The sequence below is a fragment of the Fistularia commersonii genome, chromosome 27, assembly GCF_037954325.1.
Source record: "Fistularia commersonii isolate RoL2024-O1a breed Wild chromosome 27, RoL_Fcom_v1.0, whole genome shotgun sequence".
NCBI classification, from domain to species: domain Eukaryota; kingdom Metazoa; phylum Chordata; class Actinopteri; order Syngnathiformes; family Fistulariidae; genus Fistularia; species Fistularia commersonii.
The window spans coordinates 10,138,252-10,157,689 of NC_141310.1; the positions used below are offsets into that span (position 1 = coordinate 10,138,252).

Genomic DNA, 19,438 nt, shown 5'->3' on the forward strand with positions numbered 1-19,438 from the left:
GGTGAAAAAAAAACGGAGGATAAAATACGCCATTTAGCGCTCGACCTCCGGTTACCGAGCGCTCAAAAAACGGCCAGGAGCAACAGAAGAGCTTGTTCTCCAAGAGCGATGACCGAGAAGGGATAGAAATTATTGATCTACCTGCCATCATCTTCTGGGCCTCATATGGCTCCATGTAGCCATCATTCTCAGTTGTCACTTTCTCAGTGCTGGTCTGGGCGCCGCCGGCCTGCTCGGCATCGAAAGGGTCCGCATAGTCTTCAAGGATAATGAGCTGCAGGGGGGAAATACAAAAAAAAAAAAAAAAAAAAAGAAACAGAGAAAAGGTGAGACAGAGGGAGGGAAATTGAAACGGCGAGACAGGAATTCATTTCGCTGCTCCGTTGAACACCGCGACAAGGGTAGGTGTCAGGAGAGCGGTATGACAGATAGCGCGGCGGCCTCGGACGGGACCGAGCGATATCCGCCGAGGCAGGCCGGGAGATAAAGGAAGGAACACATAAATAACAGCCCACCTCTATAAGCCTCACCACACCGCCACAATGCCCCCGCTTTATACGGCATGCCCTTTGCTACTGCAGGCCCGCCTAATTATATGACGGACCGGTGACAGGCCTACATTTCAAAAGTAGAGGAGACGACCACAGCCGCTCAACTTTCTTAAGACAAACAATTTGGCAGATTTATGCCGACGTTGGCAGTGAGCCACGGCTAATTGCAGTCTTGCTCTTTTTCGCCCAGCGTTTTGTGCTGTAGATGGCAATTAGGTGGACATCTTGAGACCCAGAAACACGGCTAAAAAAACCCTTTCGGGGAACAGAGTCGGGAGGCTCTATCGCGGCTCGGGGGGATATTTGCTTCCTCGTTGCGCGAACGTATCAACGGAAGGTCCCCGGCTGAGCCGTCTGCCCCCGCGAGCGCCGGCTCTAATGGAGGGGTGTGACCACTGAGGTTTGGGCCAGCTGTTAGGAAATGTAGTTTTCTTCTCTGATGAAATTCCTGAGCGTCCATTCGTGCCAGACAACCTTCTCACACAAACCATAAGGAAATGTTTATTTATATGCCTAAGAGAGCGGACAACATGACTGGCACTACACCCCGTGAGTCACGGGTAACAGGAAGAGATCGGGCTTCGTTATAAAACCAGCCCATCACTCATCCGGTGGATGCGGCCGGGCGGAGGTTTTTTTTTTTTTTTTTTTTTTTTTGCCTCCACCTTCAATCCTTGCCCATCCCTTCCCAGAAGCACACTCCATATACAGCCCACCTGTGAGAGGGACACACACACATGCGCACGCACCTGTCGAGCCTCGGGGAGGAAATACGATGTAAAGATAAACTCTTTTTAAAATTTCGATTTCATCTGAGTCGGGGAAGCACTTGAAGTTGGAGGTCAAGCGGGATTTTACGGCAACATAAATCGGGAAATGGGAGGGGGCGGTGGGAGGGTCTAGAAAAATTTCCGAGAGTAAAAAGTTAGCAAGTTCACCGGGGATATATTTGTAAGCCGCTTAGTGACAAGAGAAACGCCGGCGGGTATATTCTTGCTTAGATCATTTTCAATATACGAGGGATGAGGCAACCATGGTAAAGAAAGTAGCAGAAGTGTGCTTCTGTGTGTTAAATCAGCCTTCCCCACTTTTCCCTTTCCATCTGTTTAAGGGAAAATAACAAGGACTCTTTTCTGCCGCAGCATAATTATGGGTTCCACAAATGTTATGCTTCTGTGACTTTAAGCGGGAAAAAAAAACAAAAAAAAAAAAACACAAACATTTTTCTTGTTTGCTTTTGTGCCATTTCAAATATGCATATTTCTTTCAAGAATATAATTAAGAATTTAGTCACTTAGATAACCGACGACTTTCGCAGCCGCCGAAGGCCTCGATTCTCTTCGCATCTCAACCGCAGTATCATTACCGACTTGTACCCTCACAGCATGTAACCACAGCCATCGGTAATCCTGACCCGCTGGACTCGACTCATGCAGTCGCTGGAAATACAACCAGGATCTAAGAATAAGAATTTCTTACTGAAAATAAAGAATACCTGAATTTTCCATATGACTGGTGGTTCATATGCTACACTGGAATGTCTCAAGAACAGATGTTCGCCCCGGCAAATGCGCTCTTAATAAAATCAAATATAAAGGGATTAAATTCAGTGAAAAAAAAAATAAACGCAACAATTTGCCCTTTTCTGTCACATAAGACTACTCTAATATTACAAAGAAAGCAAAGTCACTGATGTAAAGCAAATGTTAGCAAGGCTGAGGACAAGTTCAATCCTCGCACAGAAGTCATCCCGCGCAACTTCAACGCCGAAAGATGTTTATGGCCTGCTCGAGGAAACAATAGCAATACTTATTGAGTTATGTATGGAGCTGCTCCAAAAGTATGACATCATCTCTGCCTTTCCTGTTGACATAATGCAGGACAAGTAAGGACGGGCAACGTGATGAAAACTTAACAACATTAGGCTATGATGCATTAGGGATAAATCAAATCACGGATTGAAATTTAAGACTTCCCCTGGAACTTGATAACAACGGAGATTTGGGGTTTGCATGTTTTTAAGGAAACATTATTTTAAGGGAACACAATGTTTACCTGTCATATTCCTCCTCACGATCTATTAAACAAGTAATATTAGACCCATTGTTAGTCCGAAAGGAAGCTTGTCAACTGAGCCAGGACTTTATATTTGTCTGTATCATTATCAGCACCTGATAGTGCTTATTGTCTATGTATCGAATATCAAACTGATGTTGACACGCCGTTAAAAGTAAAGTTCACAGATGCAAATGATTTCTTCGTACCATTTCTTTGAAACAGCTGTTTTAAGTTATTGCGGACGAGCGGTTTAAAAGTGAAACTTATCAGTCGGCAGGGCGGGGGCCTCAATTATCGCTGTAAAAAAGCGGGAAGTGGACAGGACAACTAGCGGGTAGTTTGTTAGGCTTGCCAAGAGCATAACTTATTCAGCATTACCTGTGCCAATTCAAAATGCAACTGTGCACAAGCGCTGTGAAACACATCTGGTGAACGCTCGCGGCGGCGCTTCCAATACGCCGGCCCATTTAAGAGGGCATTATCGCGGTGTGACAGTTGACAGGGCAAGAAGGAGAGTGTCTGGGAGGTAAAGGGCAACCGCTTTTCCCGGCAGCATTTAAACATTCTCTTCCTGCAAAATCTATTACTAAAGCACTGGAGGTGTTAAAGATGTGCAGGGAGGGAGAGGGATTTCAGCACGCAATTAAAATGCCTGAGACATTCACCTACGCTCCAGCAACAAAGATGTACGACTGGAAATCCTCATAAAGATGTTGACGGTTGATTTTGGTGTTTTGTTTGTTTGTTTTTTTTTTTGCTTAATTATCCGCACCTCATGCAAAAGACGTCAATCGATAATGAGATTTAAGCACAATTTTTTTTTTTTCCTCACTCAATTCATTTGATCAAGACCACCTTAATATGTTATGTGAGATATGTTATGATTTTGCTGCCATTCAAATCGACTTGCAAAAAGGCTGAGTCGGGCTAGCTGATAACCGCATTGCACCTGCTCATTTTATTGGTCAGCACAAAAAAGTTAAAAATATTACTTAGTACTTTGAAGGCATTGCAGCAAAGTGTGATGGACTGACTGGTTTAGCGCGGTTAGCAGCAAGCGACGCGAGGCGGGATGTCTCCTGCAAACAAACCAAATGGGGCCCTGGTTATCGTGAATTACCTTTTCTTCTGCCAACACTTTATAGTAGAATGTGTATGCATTTATGTGTGTGTGCATGTGTTGCGGTTTATAATCTACCGAGCGTTACCGCAAAGAGGACATGAAGTGAATTCTACGGTGCCATCAGTGAGCAATACACGATCCACATCGGTGCGTTCTGCCTTGCTGCGGGGAATTTCAGGCGGGGAAATGTCAGGTCCGAACAAACAAGGTTCAACCAGCGTGTGAGCATCCCAAGAAGGAGCAATAAACACTACTTCATCTAAACATGTATCAAGTACTTCCGGAGAGTCATTTTCTCTGCGAAAGAGAGAGTCTGAAGTGCTCCGGGGTTAACTCGACCCACTGACGTTATTTTAGGAAAAAATAAACATCCAAAATTTAGAGTCGTCATCATTAAAACACCTCTAGGGAGGGATGGGAACCAGTGTTATTATCATTAAGTTGTAATAATAATGCAATTTATGACCTTTATCAGCGATGAACAATGTCCCCAATTGAAATGTTGTGAAAGCGTTTTGAGTATTCCTCCTTTATTTCCAGGCAAATCATTGCCTTACGATGGTTAACATCGAGAGCGTCTTTGCTATGTTATTTCTTAAAGCCTCTTTCTTAAAGCACTTGTGATTTCTATGTCAGTAGGTAGCGATTCAGCCACTCCTTTCCATCAAAAATCGAATGAAGCTGCCGTTGAACCCGTTTCTATTCTGGCTATAGATGAACAAAAGCGTGCACAAAAGAAATCTTTGCATTGGGCTTTTTCATGTATTCATTTATTTCTAAACGGACGAACTTGCGCTTCGGCGTCATCTCATCGAAATGTCCGGAACATAGACTCAAGATACGATCGTCTCGTTTCGGAACGACGAACTTATAGCGAATTCTTCATCGAGGCGAACCTCAATTTAGTCCTCATCAGCTCCATCTGGTGTCATTCATTCTTTTATTATGCACAAGTGCTCTTCCCCCCACTGAAAAAAAAAAAAATTGCCTCCCAGAGCATCTGAGGATTTGAATCACTTACAATTATAAACTCACACTAGAAGGCCGTGTCCCCCACGACCCCAGCGGCCCACCTCATCCACATTAACAGTAATGTATGAGGTGAATATAACCAAATTGTTCAAAAGTGTCCTTCCCGTCCCACTGCACTAATGTTGACGGCAGAAGGAGAACGCCATTTGAGACGAGGGGGCTGCTAGAAGGCGGCGGTGTCGCCTGGGGATACACCATCTGCCTCGTGGCATGCCAGGGTGTGTCAGGACTGCAGCCAAGCCACACTTGTCATGAAAGTAAAATCCCCCCCCTCAACACAGGACTGCAGTGCTTCAATATATCAAGTCTCTGCTTAGTTGTGATGTAAGCCTATGAATCTCACAAAGACCCCTCACAAGCATGGGCCACGTCCCCTTGGCGACCGGGTCCTTTACCGGTCTGCAGCTTGGAGAGGGGCCTCACTCAATTACTTTAATTCCAGACCCAGATCCCGGGTTCCCGTATCTTACACCTGCCAGACCTCTGGCGGCTCCGGGGACCAGAGCGGACTCGAACCGCGACTCGGAGGCAAAGACTTCAAATCAACGGGGAAAAAGAGGGAGAACGTTAGAAAAAGAGCGAGACTATAACAGGCACCTGCCACTTTGGCTCGATACAATACCGGAGCTTCGGGGATTTCAATTCGATTTGGTCACTTCCATTAGAAGTGAGAAAATACAGGGCTACAATCCTCCTTTTTACTCTCCTAATGGAAAGACAAAGTGCATGGCTGAAAAATAATAAAAAAAAATAAATAAATAAAAATGCATTAGTTGTAATTTGAGCACATGGGTGAAAATAGGGATCTTATAATTGGAAAAAGGCTGGAACGGATGCTTTTTCCTGTATTTCTATGCGTCATGTCTACAAATTTGCATTTCAGAGCCACAATCAAACACAGATAGGTCGATGACTGCACGTTGCGATAACTTAATAAACACCCAAAGACATATACATTGAGGGAAACGAGACCGCACTTAGTCCCGTTGAATGATTGCTGACAGAAATATGATATTTCTGTCATGGCTGGTCCACCCGGGATTGAATACAACACAGACTAGCCAAGGTTGAAGCCCTTTGGCTGCAACGGGGGGGAGCTGGCGTGTTTGATTTATGTCTCACGCCACAGGGGATTTTAGCCACTGATAGCCTAATACAAAACAGTGCTTAGCAGCTCAATTGAATTAGGGCATTTCAAAAGCCTTTTTTTTTTTTTCCTGCTGCTACTGCACTTCTGTTCTTGAGTCTTAAAAAAAAAAAAAAAAGTTGTTTTTTTTTCCTGCAATGCAACGATAGCAAGGCACTTCAGAAAAGGGGGGAGGAGAGAATGGAGAACAGAGGACAGACCTTACGCATCGTTCTACTGAAAAATGTTGAAAATCATTCAAAAGTCGAAGCTTTACCTCCTCTGAGTTATCTTTGTCTACGAACACAAGATGAATGCCTCGCATTGGAAGCGAACGCGATTAAAGCTTTTCTCCGGTCACTGTTCATAAGAGGCGTTCGTGTTTGAAAGTAGCCGGCACTAAATCTGTTTACTATTCAATCAGTCCCTCCTTTTTTTTTTGAAGACTGAGCTCAGCTGTGTTTTGCATCTCACAAACCGATTAGGCAGATGGGAGTGCGCGAGGGTGTTTCACACCATACAAAGCCGACATTAATGAATGTTTATTGAAATACTTCCAAACACACACTTGCTGCTGCAGAATTCTGTCTTTGTGAGTTTGCAGAAAAATGGTTCCTCCTACAAAGGCCTACTTAGAAACCAGAAGACGTAGCTAATCAAATTACTAGATTTGCTGTAATGGCAGAAGCTCCCATGGAAGCTTCCGTGCATCAATGCAAAGCACTACAATTGAGGTAAACAAAAGTGTTTGCCAGGTGAATTCAATTACTATTTTTTAATCAAATAAAAAAAAAACAGTGATTTATATTTTTGCCGATGTGACTGTCAAACTAAAACGGCAGTCACTTACTTAGGGGTGAGACGAAAGCGAAGTCAATATTTTAGAGCAGGGGTGTCAAACTCAGGGCAACAAACAAGTTTAATTGGGCTTGCAAAGCTAAAAGATACCAGGTTTCAGGGGTGAATTGAACAATAGGTATATTAACAAAGTTTAATATGTCATGATTTTACACGTCCGACCCACATGAGAATAGATTTTCCTCCATGTGGCCCCTGAGCTACAATGAGTTTGACACCTGTGTTTTAGAGGGTTTTCTCTGATAAGCGTCGAAAAAGAAGGTTAATAAATGAAAAACATCGGTTGGTTTAACTTTGTTGATAAAAATGCGCACTCGAAACACAATTCCACCCGTTTTGGTAGATTCAAGACCTTTTAAAGGCCGTGCAAAAGTAGCTTTACTCGCACATTTCGATGGTTTGTCGTTGCCATCTTCGCGTCGGCGTGCTCGGGCATCGGCAGCACATGTGTTTCCCCCGGAGACATCTGCTGCTGCTGTTCAAAGAGCGGTTGACTCGTGGCTTATTTATTGCAAACCCCGCCCCCGCCTTTAAGATCGAGACCACATTACACGTAGGTTCTTAAGATCTACGCGCTCTCGCCCATGCGGGGCAGTTTTTTGCACGGCGGCCGAGGGGAGCCGGGGGTGGGCGGGATGGATTGCAAGTGTCGCGATGGCGCAAGTGATTTAGCCTGTTGTTGATCACGGTTTGCATCGGAACGGTTCCAGATGCGGCGACTGCTCTTTCCCTGGCGACATTTCGGTGAGGAGTCGCGAGCATGTGCTTGACTCGTGGAAGGATGGGTTTGTACGCTGTATTCAATTTTCATATTTTCGGCGGAGCTCTAACTATAGTATCGTATTGTCCGAAGCGATAACAACCCTGTTTCAGTGTGCGAGTAATTTTCAAGTAATATTTTAAATCCCCTTCTGTCATGATCCGTGTTTTAGAAAGGTCAAAAGAACTACCATGGGAGCTAATTACCATCAATTAATTTTTCACAAAAGCCGCTGAATATAATTCTTATACATCTTTTTTTTAGTTCATTCAGTTCAAAGGCTAAACATTTTTAGCTTGTCTAAAAAAGAGAAATAGACTTTGTCCTTTATTTAAAATTCTCCTCAAAACAAAACGCCCCGCTGCAGACGTTTTTTTAATTGATGTTGACATCCATTTATCATTTTCCAGGTGAATTGTCGGTGAATTGTTCTCTATAACTTGAGGCAGCAAAGTAGAAAAAGAACCCTGAGTTATCCCTGCTGAACCTCCTTCATTATATCACAATCTGCTCGGCAAATTAAGACCACCAGTGGAGAAAGAAGAGGAGGCGGCGGGTCGTCCCATTTAAAGGTGCTCTAAAAATTCAAGATACATGGCGACACACTTGACAAAATCCAATTTACCTCCTTTGCCTCTGTCCGACTGTGACAAATTTATTGGCAGCGGCCCTAATAAGCTCCGTTAGTTACTTAGTCAACAGTAATTCTCGTACTAGAACAGAATGTCGGAATTTGATAAAATATTCTAATCTGGAGGCCATAATGAGCTACTCATCCTCAGCATGGGTCCTTCCTCTTACACTTGGCCAAATCACAACCACTGACAGCCCCCCAGGAAACAATTAGCTTTCTGGAGTCACTAGGCTTACTTTGAAACTTGTGAACAGATGAAATATATTCAAAATATAAATCCAAACACCAGCTAAAGTTTCCCATCTGGTGTTCAAAACACTTAACACATAATACACATCCGTATTCCACAGCCAGCCATATAGGAACATAGGAAGCAAAGGCTTTCTGATGATCACAAGAGGAAATCCACTTGAATTGAGGCTTTGAGATCCTCGGAAAAGTTTAAAGAGCGAGTGGGAAAATAATCTTCAACCAGGCCGTAAATAAAAGCTCGGTTCTCACGTGAAGACAACTTGAGGGAGGCCGGAGCGCCGTAACCTCAGATAGCCTCTGGCTGTCTGGATGCGTGAAAATCTCTGCAGCTAGAGTAGACAATAGAGCGAGCGCACAGGGTGGAGTCCGTGCACAATGCCGCGGCTATACGGCGTCCCAACTATCTGATCACTGAGGCAAAGAAGAAAGGGAAGCTATTTCAGGAGGGACGCTGGTTCTGTTGGCGCAAAGAGACGTCGCCAAAGCAACCGAAATGCGCAAATCGGTCTCGGTCACTCTCTCCGACATCTAGCTCAATCGAGACGAAACGGCTCCCAACTTTAACCCCGGTTATATTTTAGCGAGCTAGAAGCAGCTCGGGATCACTTTTGCATTCACAGACGGGCCGGTCCAGACTTGTCAAGTTAAAAGGGGAATGTCACCAAGTTGTAAACACTTCCTGTCAGGAAGGGAGCACTTCCTTAATCCTGAAGCAACCCAGCCGTCCCTTATTTTCCACCAAACAACTGCAGATAATGATTTGCGGCCAATGTTCCCATCACAATACAATTTGATTTGGGTTTTAAAAGGCAAGACGCAAAAGAAACAAAAGATGTGAAATTTTAGGCGCTAGACGCTCCTCTCATTCATAAAACGGGTGAATGGAAAGTTTAAAGTATGAAAAAGACGGGCGCTTACGTTAACTGGCAACTCCAGATGCGAGCAGGAAATTAAGTCTCCTGCAAGCATTACTTTGAAACAAAAGTCTGCACGCCACTCATTCACAGAACATAAAATATTCTACCGTGGCACAATATTTTTTATGCAAACATTACTAATTCGGTATAGCAGAAGTTTGCATGGTTTTTTTTTTAAGAAAAGGGGAAAAAAAAAGTTCTCAAGCAGATACTCTGTTTTTGCCTCAGATGGCTGGCATACTTCAGGGCTCTATTTGTTTCTGTTTAATCAGTGTATGACGCTTCGCCCGGCCACCAGCACTCCCTCCCTCCATACGCCGCACACACACACACACACACACACACACTGTCATTAAGCAAAATAGAGCCATGTGTCTACAGCTCCCCAGCAGCCCCAGCCTGCAGGCTAATTGTGACCTGTAGGAATCATGTGACTGGTGTGCTGGTGCAAATGTAGGAAAAGCAAATGGGGCAAGAAACACAAGCAATCTCCGACGGGACTCTTTAAACAGGAATGCGGGCTCCCAGGTGATCAGGGAATCGAGGAATTAAGCAAACAGCGGCTGAGGGCAAACATTTGCAAGACCTATAACATTCAGGCGCGTGCGGGGCGGATAAAACAAACCGTGAATAATTGCATTTAATGATGATACATTAAAGCGTGATCATTTAAATCAGACTTTGTGGATTCACCTTAGGCAGAACCTTTCTGTGCTCGATTCAATAACCATTACTTTTTGGCTTCCAGTACATTCACTCTACAGGATGACTTCATTCCTGCAGCAGAGAAGGTGGGGCTCAACCATGTACGCTATGAACCAAAGAGTGTGTGCTATGTTTCTTCCTTCCTTTGAAAGAACCCTTCCAGGATTCTTGTCGACGTCACACAGAGACATTTCGCTTTCTGTTTTTGTTGTTGTTGTTGTTGTTGTTGTTGTTGTTCTCAGATAACAAAAAGGAATGCAACCACTGTATGTTTGGTGTGTAGAGAATTTTGAAAAAAAAAAGTTTGACATGAACAACAGAGTGTCTGACTTGGGGAAAATACCTTGGATGCTTAAAATAGTTCAGGAAATGCATTGCATTCTTTGACAACACAGTGAGTCGGTAGGCAAAAGTGGAGCATACATGTCAGCTGATCGTGTGCACTGACATGTACTTCAGCCTGGGTACGACCTCAGAAAAATCAGATGCATCTTGAGTATTTTCACAAAATGATAAGATTATCAAAATACCGTTTTGCTCAGACTGATGAAAAAAAAATCTAAATTTGTCCATCACTCAATGCCACAGCAACACTGTGACAAAAAATTAAGAGACTGAATACTTTCTTCACTCAAGAGACATCGACATATAACATAAAGACAACAACATTGTCCGTTTTTTTACAAACAACATCGCGAGTGTTTGTGCCTTTACTTGTTTTGCAGCACTATCGGCAAATCCCTGTAGAATCATTGCCAACTGCTACACATCCGCTAATCCTACATAGGTGGAGTGGATGGAAAAAAAAAATGCCCACGTACAAATTTACTTTTGCTGATTTCCTGCGAGCACGGTTAGACTTTGCAGCGAGTCGGGATGGAAACCCAATATGTGACTGTGACCAAGCCAAACAAAAAAAACAGGTTTGTTGAAGTGCGGAGAAATAAGAGCACATCCTGCAACACGCTGACATCCAGTCAGGCTTGCCAGACCTCACCAACCACGCTTAAAAGTGGTGCTGTAACAAAACATGATGGGCTCCAATGTTTTCATCCGTTTTGCGGCTCCCTGAAGAAAACTACTCTGGTAGATACAGGTGATATTGACGTTTTAGCTTGACATTTCACTTACAGATGAGTGTGAAAGGCCGGTGGGGGGGTGTATTTATAAACCACTGCTGATGTCTGGCGTGTCAGGGTGAGAGGCCAAATGAAGATATTCGGGTTGCGGGGAAATAAAGCCAAGAGCAGATCTGCCATGCACTGCAGGCTCTGTAATCAGGGTGCAAATAAGCGGGATCTGCCTGCACCAGAAGAAAAAGGAAGGTTGCGACTCGGCTCTTCCGCACACCGCAGACAAAAGCAACATTTCAAATCAAATGTTGGCTGCTACCCATCTGAAACGACGGAGAGAATTTATGCCTTCATCGACAAAAGGGAAACATCACATTTTAGCTCATATCTAGACATCAAGATAGGCTCGGTTTTTATGTGATCGCAATTTCCGTCAAAGAGACGCAGCTTTTGTTTGTTATCGGTTAATTTATTTTAGAAATGAGGCGGATATAGTTGTGTCCAAATATCCGACCTTCACTCACAAACAGGTGTCTATGTAACTTGGAGTTAGCAAGTGTAATTAAAACAAACATACATATCTACAAATGTCAATGAACGCTCCTTTCTTTTTGTGAATGGGCGCTTCAGGAAGTGTTCTCGTACTGCACATAGCTCCGAGAGTTTTTATGCACACTGTTGTTTCAACACGTCAAACAAAGACTTTCAGAGCGGCAGGTGGATTTTTGCTACTCCTGTTTAGCTACACTAAGATAAACAGCTGCTGGCTGTGACTTTATGTTTGAGAAACAAATACAAAATTGGTATTGACCTTCTCGTCTAACTCTAAGCCATAGATCCACTAATGCTATTTCCAAACTGAAATGGCGTTTATTTGAAATTAAAAATGCATCTGGGACAGTTGACCTTTTCTCAGACCATAAATGTATAACACTTTCAAATCTATCATAGGGTGCAAAAGACAACACTGATTTCAGTAAAGTCATCAACAATTTGAAAAAATATTAATAATTTGGCCAGGGAAATGGTATAAAACAAAAAAAAAAACCAAGACGTAAAATTTAAATAAATAAATAAATAAAAATCACTGCACTGCGGAAGCTGAATATTGTGGTTTTAAAAAGGAAGTGTGAAAAAAAAAAACTAGAAAGACTCAAGAATGACAGGAATTGTCTTGGAACTATTCAATTGATTCAAATAACATCACAACATCTAATAATGTCACTCTTCATGACACAAAGACAGGAAAAGCTTCACCTGAACTTGATGGCTGAATACAATGTTGGCCAAACATTCGCCTCCGGTCGTCAAAACAACGGCCAAATAATGACTAACTAGCTGGCACTCCGTGACCAGACCCCATTATCAATGACTGTTTCTTTTCTTAGAATAACTGGGTCATTGCTGTTTGTATGGGATGATAAAACAAAGAGGTATGGAGAAAGTGTTTAATGAAATAAAAATTCTATGTGTAAACATTATGCACTTAATTCGATGGATTTGTAAAACTAAAAGTATGGCTATTGACATACGCTGATATATCCTAGACTCCCTCTGGACTTTTTCAGAACTAAATGCAAGACAGACCAATGTACCAGTTTATCTGTGTTGGCCTAAAATGGGCTGACTGCAGGTGTGTCTCATCAGTACGTTATATTTGCATATGCAAAAAAAAAAAAAAACATTACCCAAAGCAGAAAATGATTCTTTGGGTGATTCAGAAATGGTGGCATTGCTGCAGCTCAGCAGATCACAGTATGTTAGCGGATGGAGTCTGAGAGTGCTGATTTCACACTACTTTGTTACCTAGTTGGTGAGACGCAATGCTAGAAAGTAATTAAACGTCCCCATCTTTTATTCTCCATGACGACGAGCCTATCATAACAGCTCATCTTCTAATTACATTAGACAACTAATGGACCACGAAGCCACTTTCCGACATCGTCAGCTGTGCCGGCAACATGACGTAGTTCCAATGCAGCATCCGCACACGTTAAATGAAAACAGTCTCTTTTCATTACGGCCGCCATGTCTGGGTTTGTTTTTTTTTTTTTCTACCTAAATCGGCATTGCCCTAAAAAAAAACCCATATCAGCAGGACCCTTGATAAAATAAATGTCTGCTTAGACTTCGGGGCAACATAAGTAACCGCACTGAGCTGAATGCAACATAACAAGGTTACCCTGATTGTGTTTGGATGCTGGTTTTACCTTATAAAGTGCTTTTCCGTTGGTAACTCTGCAGCTGGCGGATGGATGAATTCTGACTTTTGTGAAAAATTATGCGATTCATGAGATTCTGTTCGATGACCTTGCAGAACTTTTCCCGCACGATGTAAGAATCCTTTTTTTTTTCGTTAAACAAAAAAAAAGCAAATTATCTGTTCAATTTACAGGTCTCAGAAAATTTCAATGTTGTGATAAAGTTCTTTATCTTCTGTAATGCAATTTAAAAAACACAAAAATTACTTTTTCATGATATTCTAATATTTTGAGATAGGAGTTTTCTTAAGATGTAAGCCATAATCAGCAATGTTAAAATAATGAAAGTTCATTTTCTTTGTAATGTCTCCAGAATGTATGACATTTTGTTTTTGCAATTGCATTAAAGTAGATAAAGAACTTTATCACAATATTCTAATTTTCTGAGATAGTCCTGTATGTGTAAATTGCCTAAATCATCAAAAATGTTGATATGAGATAAAAGAACGATGTAAAAATTTCAAATACTTGAAAAAAGATAAGGTGTACAAAACCTGCATGAATCAGAAAAGAAATATGGTAAGGTCATAAGAAAGTGAATGCAGATAATCAGAACAAAACCTTCTAAAGTATTGAGTGATTTGAAATGTCTCTCCGAAGTCGGCACTTTTTAGCGTTACGTACCAGGCAAAGGTTGCGCGTCGGTGGAAAATGCATCTGACGTCTTGCTTCCCAAAGAGGTGACCTAGAGTGATCACCATGTCACCCTCTGATTACACTGACTCGGTTGCTCGGTTATTTTTTTTTTTTTTTTTTCGCAGACATGGAGGATCACATAGGACTCCTCAGGAAATGGGAAACGGCGGGTACAATACTGTTTAAGCCTTCTCATTATAACCAGGGAAGTAAACTGCGAGTTAAAACATCGAGTGCTACCGACACAAAAGTATAATTAATTCCGCTTTGGAAGCTCAACTTTTGCAGTCATTTTTACTGCTACTGGACAAATATAGGTACAAGATGAGGCGCATGATCTTCCTGCCGGAGATCACAATGGTTTTCCACCTACAGCATGATTATTTGAAATGCCGATCCTGGTCTTGTTAAAAAGGTGCACGGATGGGATGTAGGCTTGAATAAGCACCGAGGAAATCCCTTGATCCAAACGCTTCTGCTGGCTGCACAGCATCCAGCTTTCCTATTCAACCGCACGCTTCTATAGATAGAGCAGCAAGATGGCTCGCAGGATCGCTGATTCAAAGCGACCCCGAGCCCTGAAAGGAGCCAAAGCTAGATTGGAACGACGGTTTCCCAGGTGCTCCGACAGATACTGATGATGAGGGGCAGCTCCCGGCGAGGAAGCCGCGTTTTCCTCGCCTCGGCTTTTGTTGATACCTTTCCGAGTTGGACGTCACTTTGGAACGTCCTTGAGAAAAGTTAGGTTTAGTGCTGAGCAGAGCGATGAGCCGGGAGATGAGGCCTTTAATTAGCTCCGAGGCCGGATGATAATTGATCACCTCCCTTTCAACTCAATCTACCGTGAAGAGCTCGGCATCATTAAAAAACAAAAACAAATCTCAATGTGTTGAAACTGACAATTCCGGCTGGAGCTCGCGACGGAATACAAACACGCAGAATTGCTGCGAGTTCATGTTAATATGTTGACGGCTTCCTGACTGACATAAACACGGCCGTGCAGAATGGGGAGGACTTAGATAGAGGGGATAAGAAAAATTGTATTGGCAGCTTTTATTTTACTCAACAATTGGATCTAAAACTTGCTTAAACTTGCCTTTTCATCGGGTTTTCCCATGAATGCCCACTGAATAGAAATGGACTTGGTAAAATACGTTCAATACTTCTATTGGCATTTCAAGCATTAGGTAAGCACTGATATAATTAGTATCCATGAGTCAAGTAATTAAAACATCAATGTGGCTGAGCAGAGCTGTTAAGACACTTCTGTGCTTTTTTTTTTCCCCCTCAGCCTCTCCAGCAGTTTATTCTGTTGTGCTAGAAACAACCATAACATTTCCACGTTTACGCAGTTTCCGTTTACCGTCGAAGCGACGAGAGGCACATTATTTTTAATCGCTGTCCAGATGTTAGTTTTGTGACACCCGCCTCTGCCTGAGTAAAGCAGCGATGCCGTAAAAGCGGTTTGACATAAAGCACTGACCAACGAGAGCCCATATCGTGAATCCCGTACACTTAACTCCCGGTCCCACGTCGACCGTTGACATGCTGATCTACGGATATGGGCCCGATTGCCGTCACCTTGAGGATAATGTCGCGGAGCATTTACAACCAGCGATCATGGCCGGCAACACATGGAAATACTTCCAGATAAACGGCGGTCCCCGTATAAGTTAAAAAAACAGAGCATCTTTTAAAGTACAACGACATATCCGGGCCTTGCTGTAAAACCACCTTAGACAATTATGCAAATCGGAGCACAATTTCTGCTATATAGTTCCTTCATCCTCCAAGTGTGTAAGAAAGCAGTGGCGTCGTATAAAAACACTCACCTCAGCCCCACAAAAGACAGTTTTACAAAGTCAAATAAAGGCTTCCTGGCTGTTGCTGTGATTGATTACACCGTAGGATCTATTTCAATTCAACGGGATTGATTGTGACAGTTTCTGAATAAGGGGACGCGGTGTCAGATATCTCCAGTTCGGCTTGATGTGTATTGAAACTCGGGAAGCGAGTGAAGGGAGGAACCTAGAATAAATAAATGACAGGTCTTGTGTAGAAAAAGATGAAAAAAAAAAAGGCCTACTTCACCTATATCATCTTTTTAACTCAATTTCTCTGCACAATCATGCATCTATCCCTGGTTTTACACATTTCTTCCACCCGCCCATTGTCAGTGCCAGGGATAAAACCATGTCGGTGACTTGTTACTCTCAAGTCTTCCCTTAAGTCGAAACAGGTACATTTCAAACTACGTCCAAGCCTGAAATTGATGATTTTAAGCACTAAAAAGTCTGAAAACATCCCCACTAAAACAGATGTGTGGGCGTTTTTTTAGCGGTTAGCACTCAGACTGAACGTCGACCATATCACGGCGAACCCAACGGTGTCTTGCCATTGACAAAATGATTGAAACAAAAGACTAAATCTGAGTATCGACATTTTTTTTTCCACGTTTTTGGTATCACTATTATTCCCAAAATATTGCAGAATGAAGAATACACACGTACGCACGGAGATATTACACGATATACCGACTGAGCCCGTCCAAACGATCACCCATAAAGGTGGGATAAAGGAACTCGAGCGACACGTTCGGCATCCATACGAGCCACAAGTGCATGTTAAGAAGACGCCAGAGAAAGCAGAGGCGGCCGTATTCCCCTGACTAATCCAAATAAGCTACAATTAACAAGAGAAGGTTGTAATCTGTTTAATCAGCTTGCGCGGAGGCAGCGGTTTGGTGGGAATGAGCATTTCTGCTACGATTTAATAAAATGGCATGCCAAGTTTGAGGGGCGGGGAGAGCCGAGAACAGCGGCGGGCCCCGGAAGCGAACATCAGAGAGACAAGAAGTGTGTGCGGAGGGCATGTGGGAAATAAAGATGTCAGCGCTGTTCTGGCCTTAAAAGCGGGGCGATTTCCTCACTCCCATGACAGGTCAGGAGGCGCGGCGGAATACAAACAACCGCGTTCAACTACACATCGGCGCTCAGGTGCGAAAGGATTCACAGCCGGAGGACGGGATGCGAGGAGGGGGGAGAGAAATCAAGACGACCACGACAAATTCAGACAACGGTGCTTCTTGTTTGACGTCCCCCCCCAATTTTTTTTCTTTTTTTGAGGGCATGCCACTGCTGCACAGGGTGTATTCACACGTGGCGGTTGTTGTGCTTTCGCCCCTGAACATGAGCTATGCACGGACCGAAGCATTCCTCAGCGGGATCACACTCATCACGCATCCTTAACCTCGCTGACACAGAGCATCTCGGGTTTCTTCAAATGAGTCCAGTGTGTGTGAATTCCTCAGGAGCCTGACGTGACAGCACGGCCGAAGACACACGCCTGCCCTCCGCGTTCACTTTGGATGAACGCGGACCCCCGCCGCCAACACCACCAAAAAAGGAAGAAATGGGTCAAAGGAATATGTGAAGGGGGCGAAAAGGGAGGAACTAAATGGAACATCTACCAATAAAGTTATTCCTTACGTCAAGTTGAATAAATAAATAAAATTAACAAAAAAACACACAACTGCTGGCAGAATTTTTTTCATGTATTCATACAGTGGTGCGTTCAAGGCACATCTGATTTGCTGGTGAACTGAGTGTTCACACACACAGCACTCCCTCCACTGCAAGTTAGTCATTATTCAGGTGTGGATGTCGCAACTTGTTCCGGTTGTAGTTATGCCGGTTGGAGGGGGGGGTTGGGGGGGTCAAGGCCAAAGGGTTCACTCATATGGTAAGTTAAAAAAAAAAAAAAAAAAAAAAAAAGTGATTTTTTTTTTTTTAATATCTTGGGAAAGTTACAGTTCTGTATTTTTTTTAATTTTTTTTTTTTTTTTTTTTTTTTGAGGTTTCATTAAGAATGACTTCAAGTCATGTTTGCACCAAAAACTTCACCCACCTTTTCTTTGTTGTCCTGGTCCGACGGAGGCGAGGTGGGAGATTTCACGCTCCCGACAGCCACGGCTTGCGTGACCGTGATCGCGCCGCCCGACGCGGGGCCGCTCTTCTCCACGGTCTCCACCTTGATGAGCCGGTGCTTGGGGGACACGTACTTGACATCCGGCGAGCCCACGGCGTTCAGGCCGGAGCAGCCGAACGAGATATTTCCACCTGGCGTGTACGGGTCCTCGAAGTCTAGGTCCTTTTGCAGTTTGTACGCGGCGAGGATGTCCGGCTGTGCGGTGCTGGGGAAGGCGGCCCCGGAGCCGGGCGCACCGCAGGGCGCCCCGGTGTGACAGTATCTGTAGTCCGGCTTCGGGGGGGCCGGCGGGGGCGCTTTGGTAGTTTTGAATCCCAGGTGCTCCTTGAACCACTTGGCCATGGTGCCAGCGCATCGCTCATAAGTCGGTGAGTGGAGTTCAGCGCCGCATTCCGTGCCGCGCGTCGGAAAGTGCGGTGTTCGGGTCAACCGCGGCCGAACGAGCGCTCCCGCGGCGCGGCGCCGGCGTCTGGCGTGGGTCCGGAGCGCGTCGTGTGCGGGGAGGCTGGTCGTTGGTGGAGATGGTAGAAGTGGTGGAGGGGGGGCTCACACATCCACAGACACTTTCCGATCTGGAACTCTCTCACTCTCTCTCTCTCTCTCTCTCTCTCTCTCACACACACACACACACACACTCGCCGCGTGTGTGTGTGTGTTCGCGCTGAGCTGCGCTCCACGTCAGGCTTCTAGACTACGCAACCAGGGAGCGCCTGCCTGGACAGGAGGAACACACGCCCCCCACTCCACTCCACTCAGCACACACACACACGCACACGCACACACATGCACGCTCACAACCTGCCCTCCCTACCTGAGAACGATCACTGCCACCTACCGGACTGGTGAAACTGCACGATGAAGGAACCCCCCCAGGGTCGTCCAAGGGTGACAACATTACATTACATGTTAAAAGTGATCCTATATGTGTGTGTTTGTATGTATATATAAGTTATTTTCCTTTCAGCTTTTACCTTCACAGCGAATCAACCTTCTCCAACTAACCCTACTCAGCAAATGTCCTCCTCTCTCACACCAGCTAACTTCATATCCTCTCTCACCACGTCCAGAAATCTCCTCTTTATTCCTAGACCTCCTGCATTGCAGCTCAGTCTGCCTTCTCTCACTTTATCTCCAAAATATATACATATATATGCATACATATGTATACTGCTCAAAAGCTAAAGGGAACACTAGAATAACACACCCTAGATCTGAATGAATGAAATATTCTTCTTAAATACTTTGCTCTTTACATGGTCGGATGTGCTGACAAAAAAAATCATACAAAAATTATCAATGGAAGTGAAATTTATTTACCCATGGAAGTCTGGATTTGGAGTCAAACTCAAAATGAAAGTGGAAAAACACACTCCAGGTTGATGTGTTGCTTCCTAGGTGGACAGTTTGACTCCACAGGATTGAGATTGACTTGGAGTTAAATTGTGTTTTTTTAAGTTGTTTTTTT

The 19,438-nt window shown here is 43.9% G+C and overlaps 1 protein-coding gene across 7 annotated transcripts in view; it reads right to left on the reverse strand.

Annotated features, from left to right (window-relative positions):
- shf (Src homology 2 domain containing F) overlaps positions 1 to 18,659 on the reverse strand; it is a 106,907-nt gene extending 88,248 nt beyond the window's left edge. For 3 of the 7 annotated variants that reach the window (XM_086174976.1, XM_086174974.1, XM_086174973.1), the window contains exons 1-2: positions 17,893 to 18,659; positions 142 to 274 (exon numbers count right to left, since the gene is read on the reverse strand). In XM_086174976.1, the coding sequence (XP_086031102.1) occupies positions 142 to 274; positions 17,893 to 18,315 (556 nt within the window). In that variant the 5' untranslated portion in view covers positions 18,316 to 18,659. The remainder of the gene's footprint in view (positions 1 to 141; positions 275 to 17,892) is intronic. The other 4 variants (XM_086174972.1, XM_086174975.1, XM_086174977.1 and 1 more) reach the window with 3 other exon arrangements.
- Positions 18,660 to 19,438: the final 779 nt, after the last annotated feature.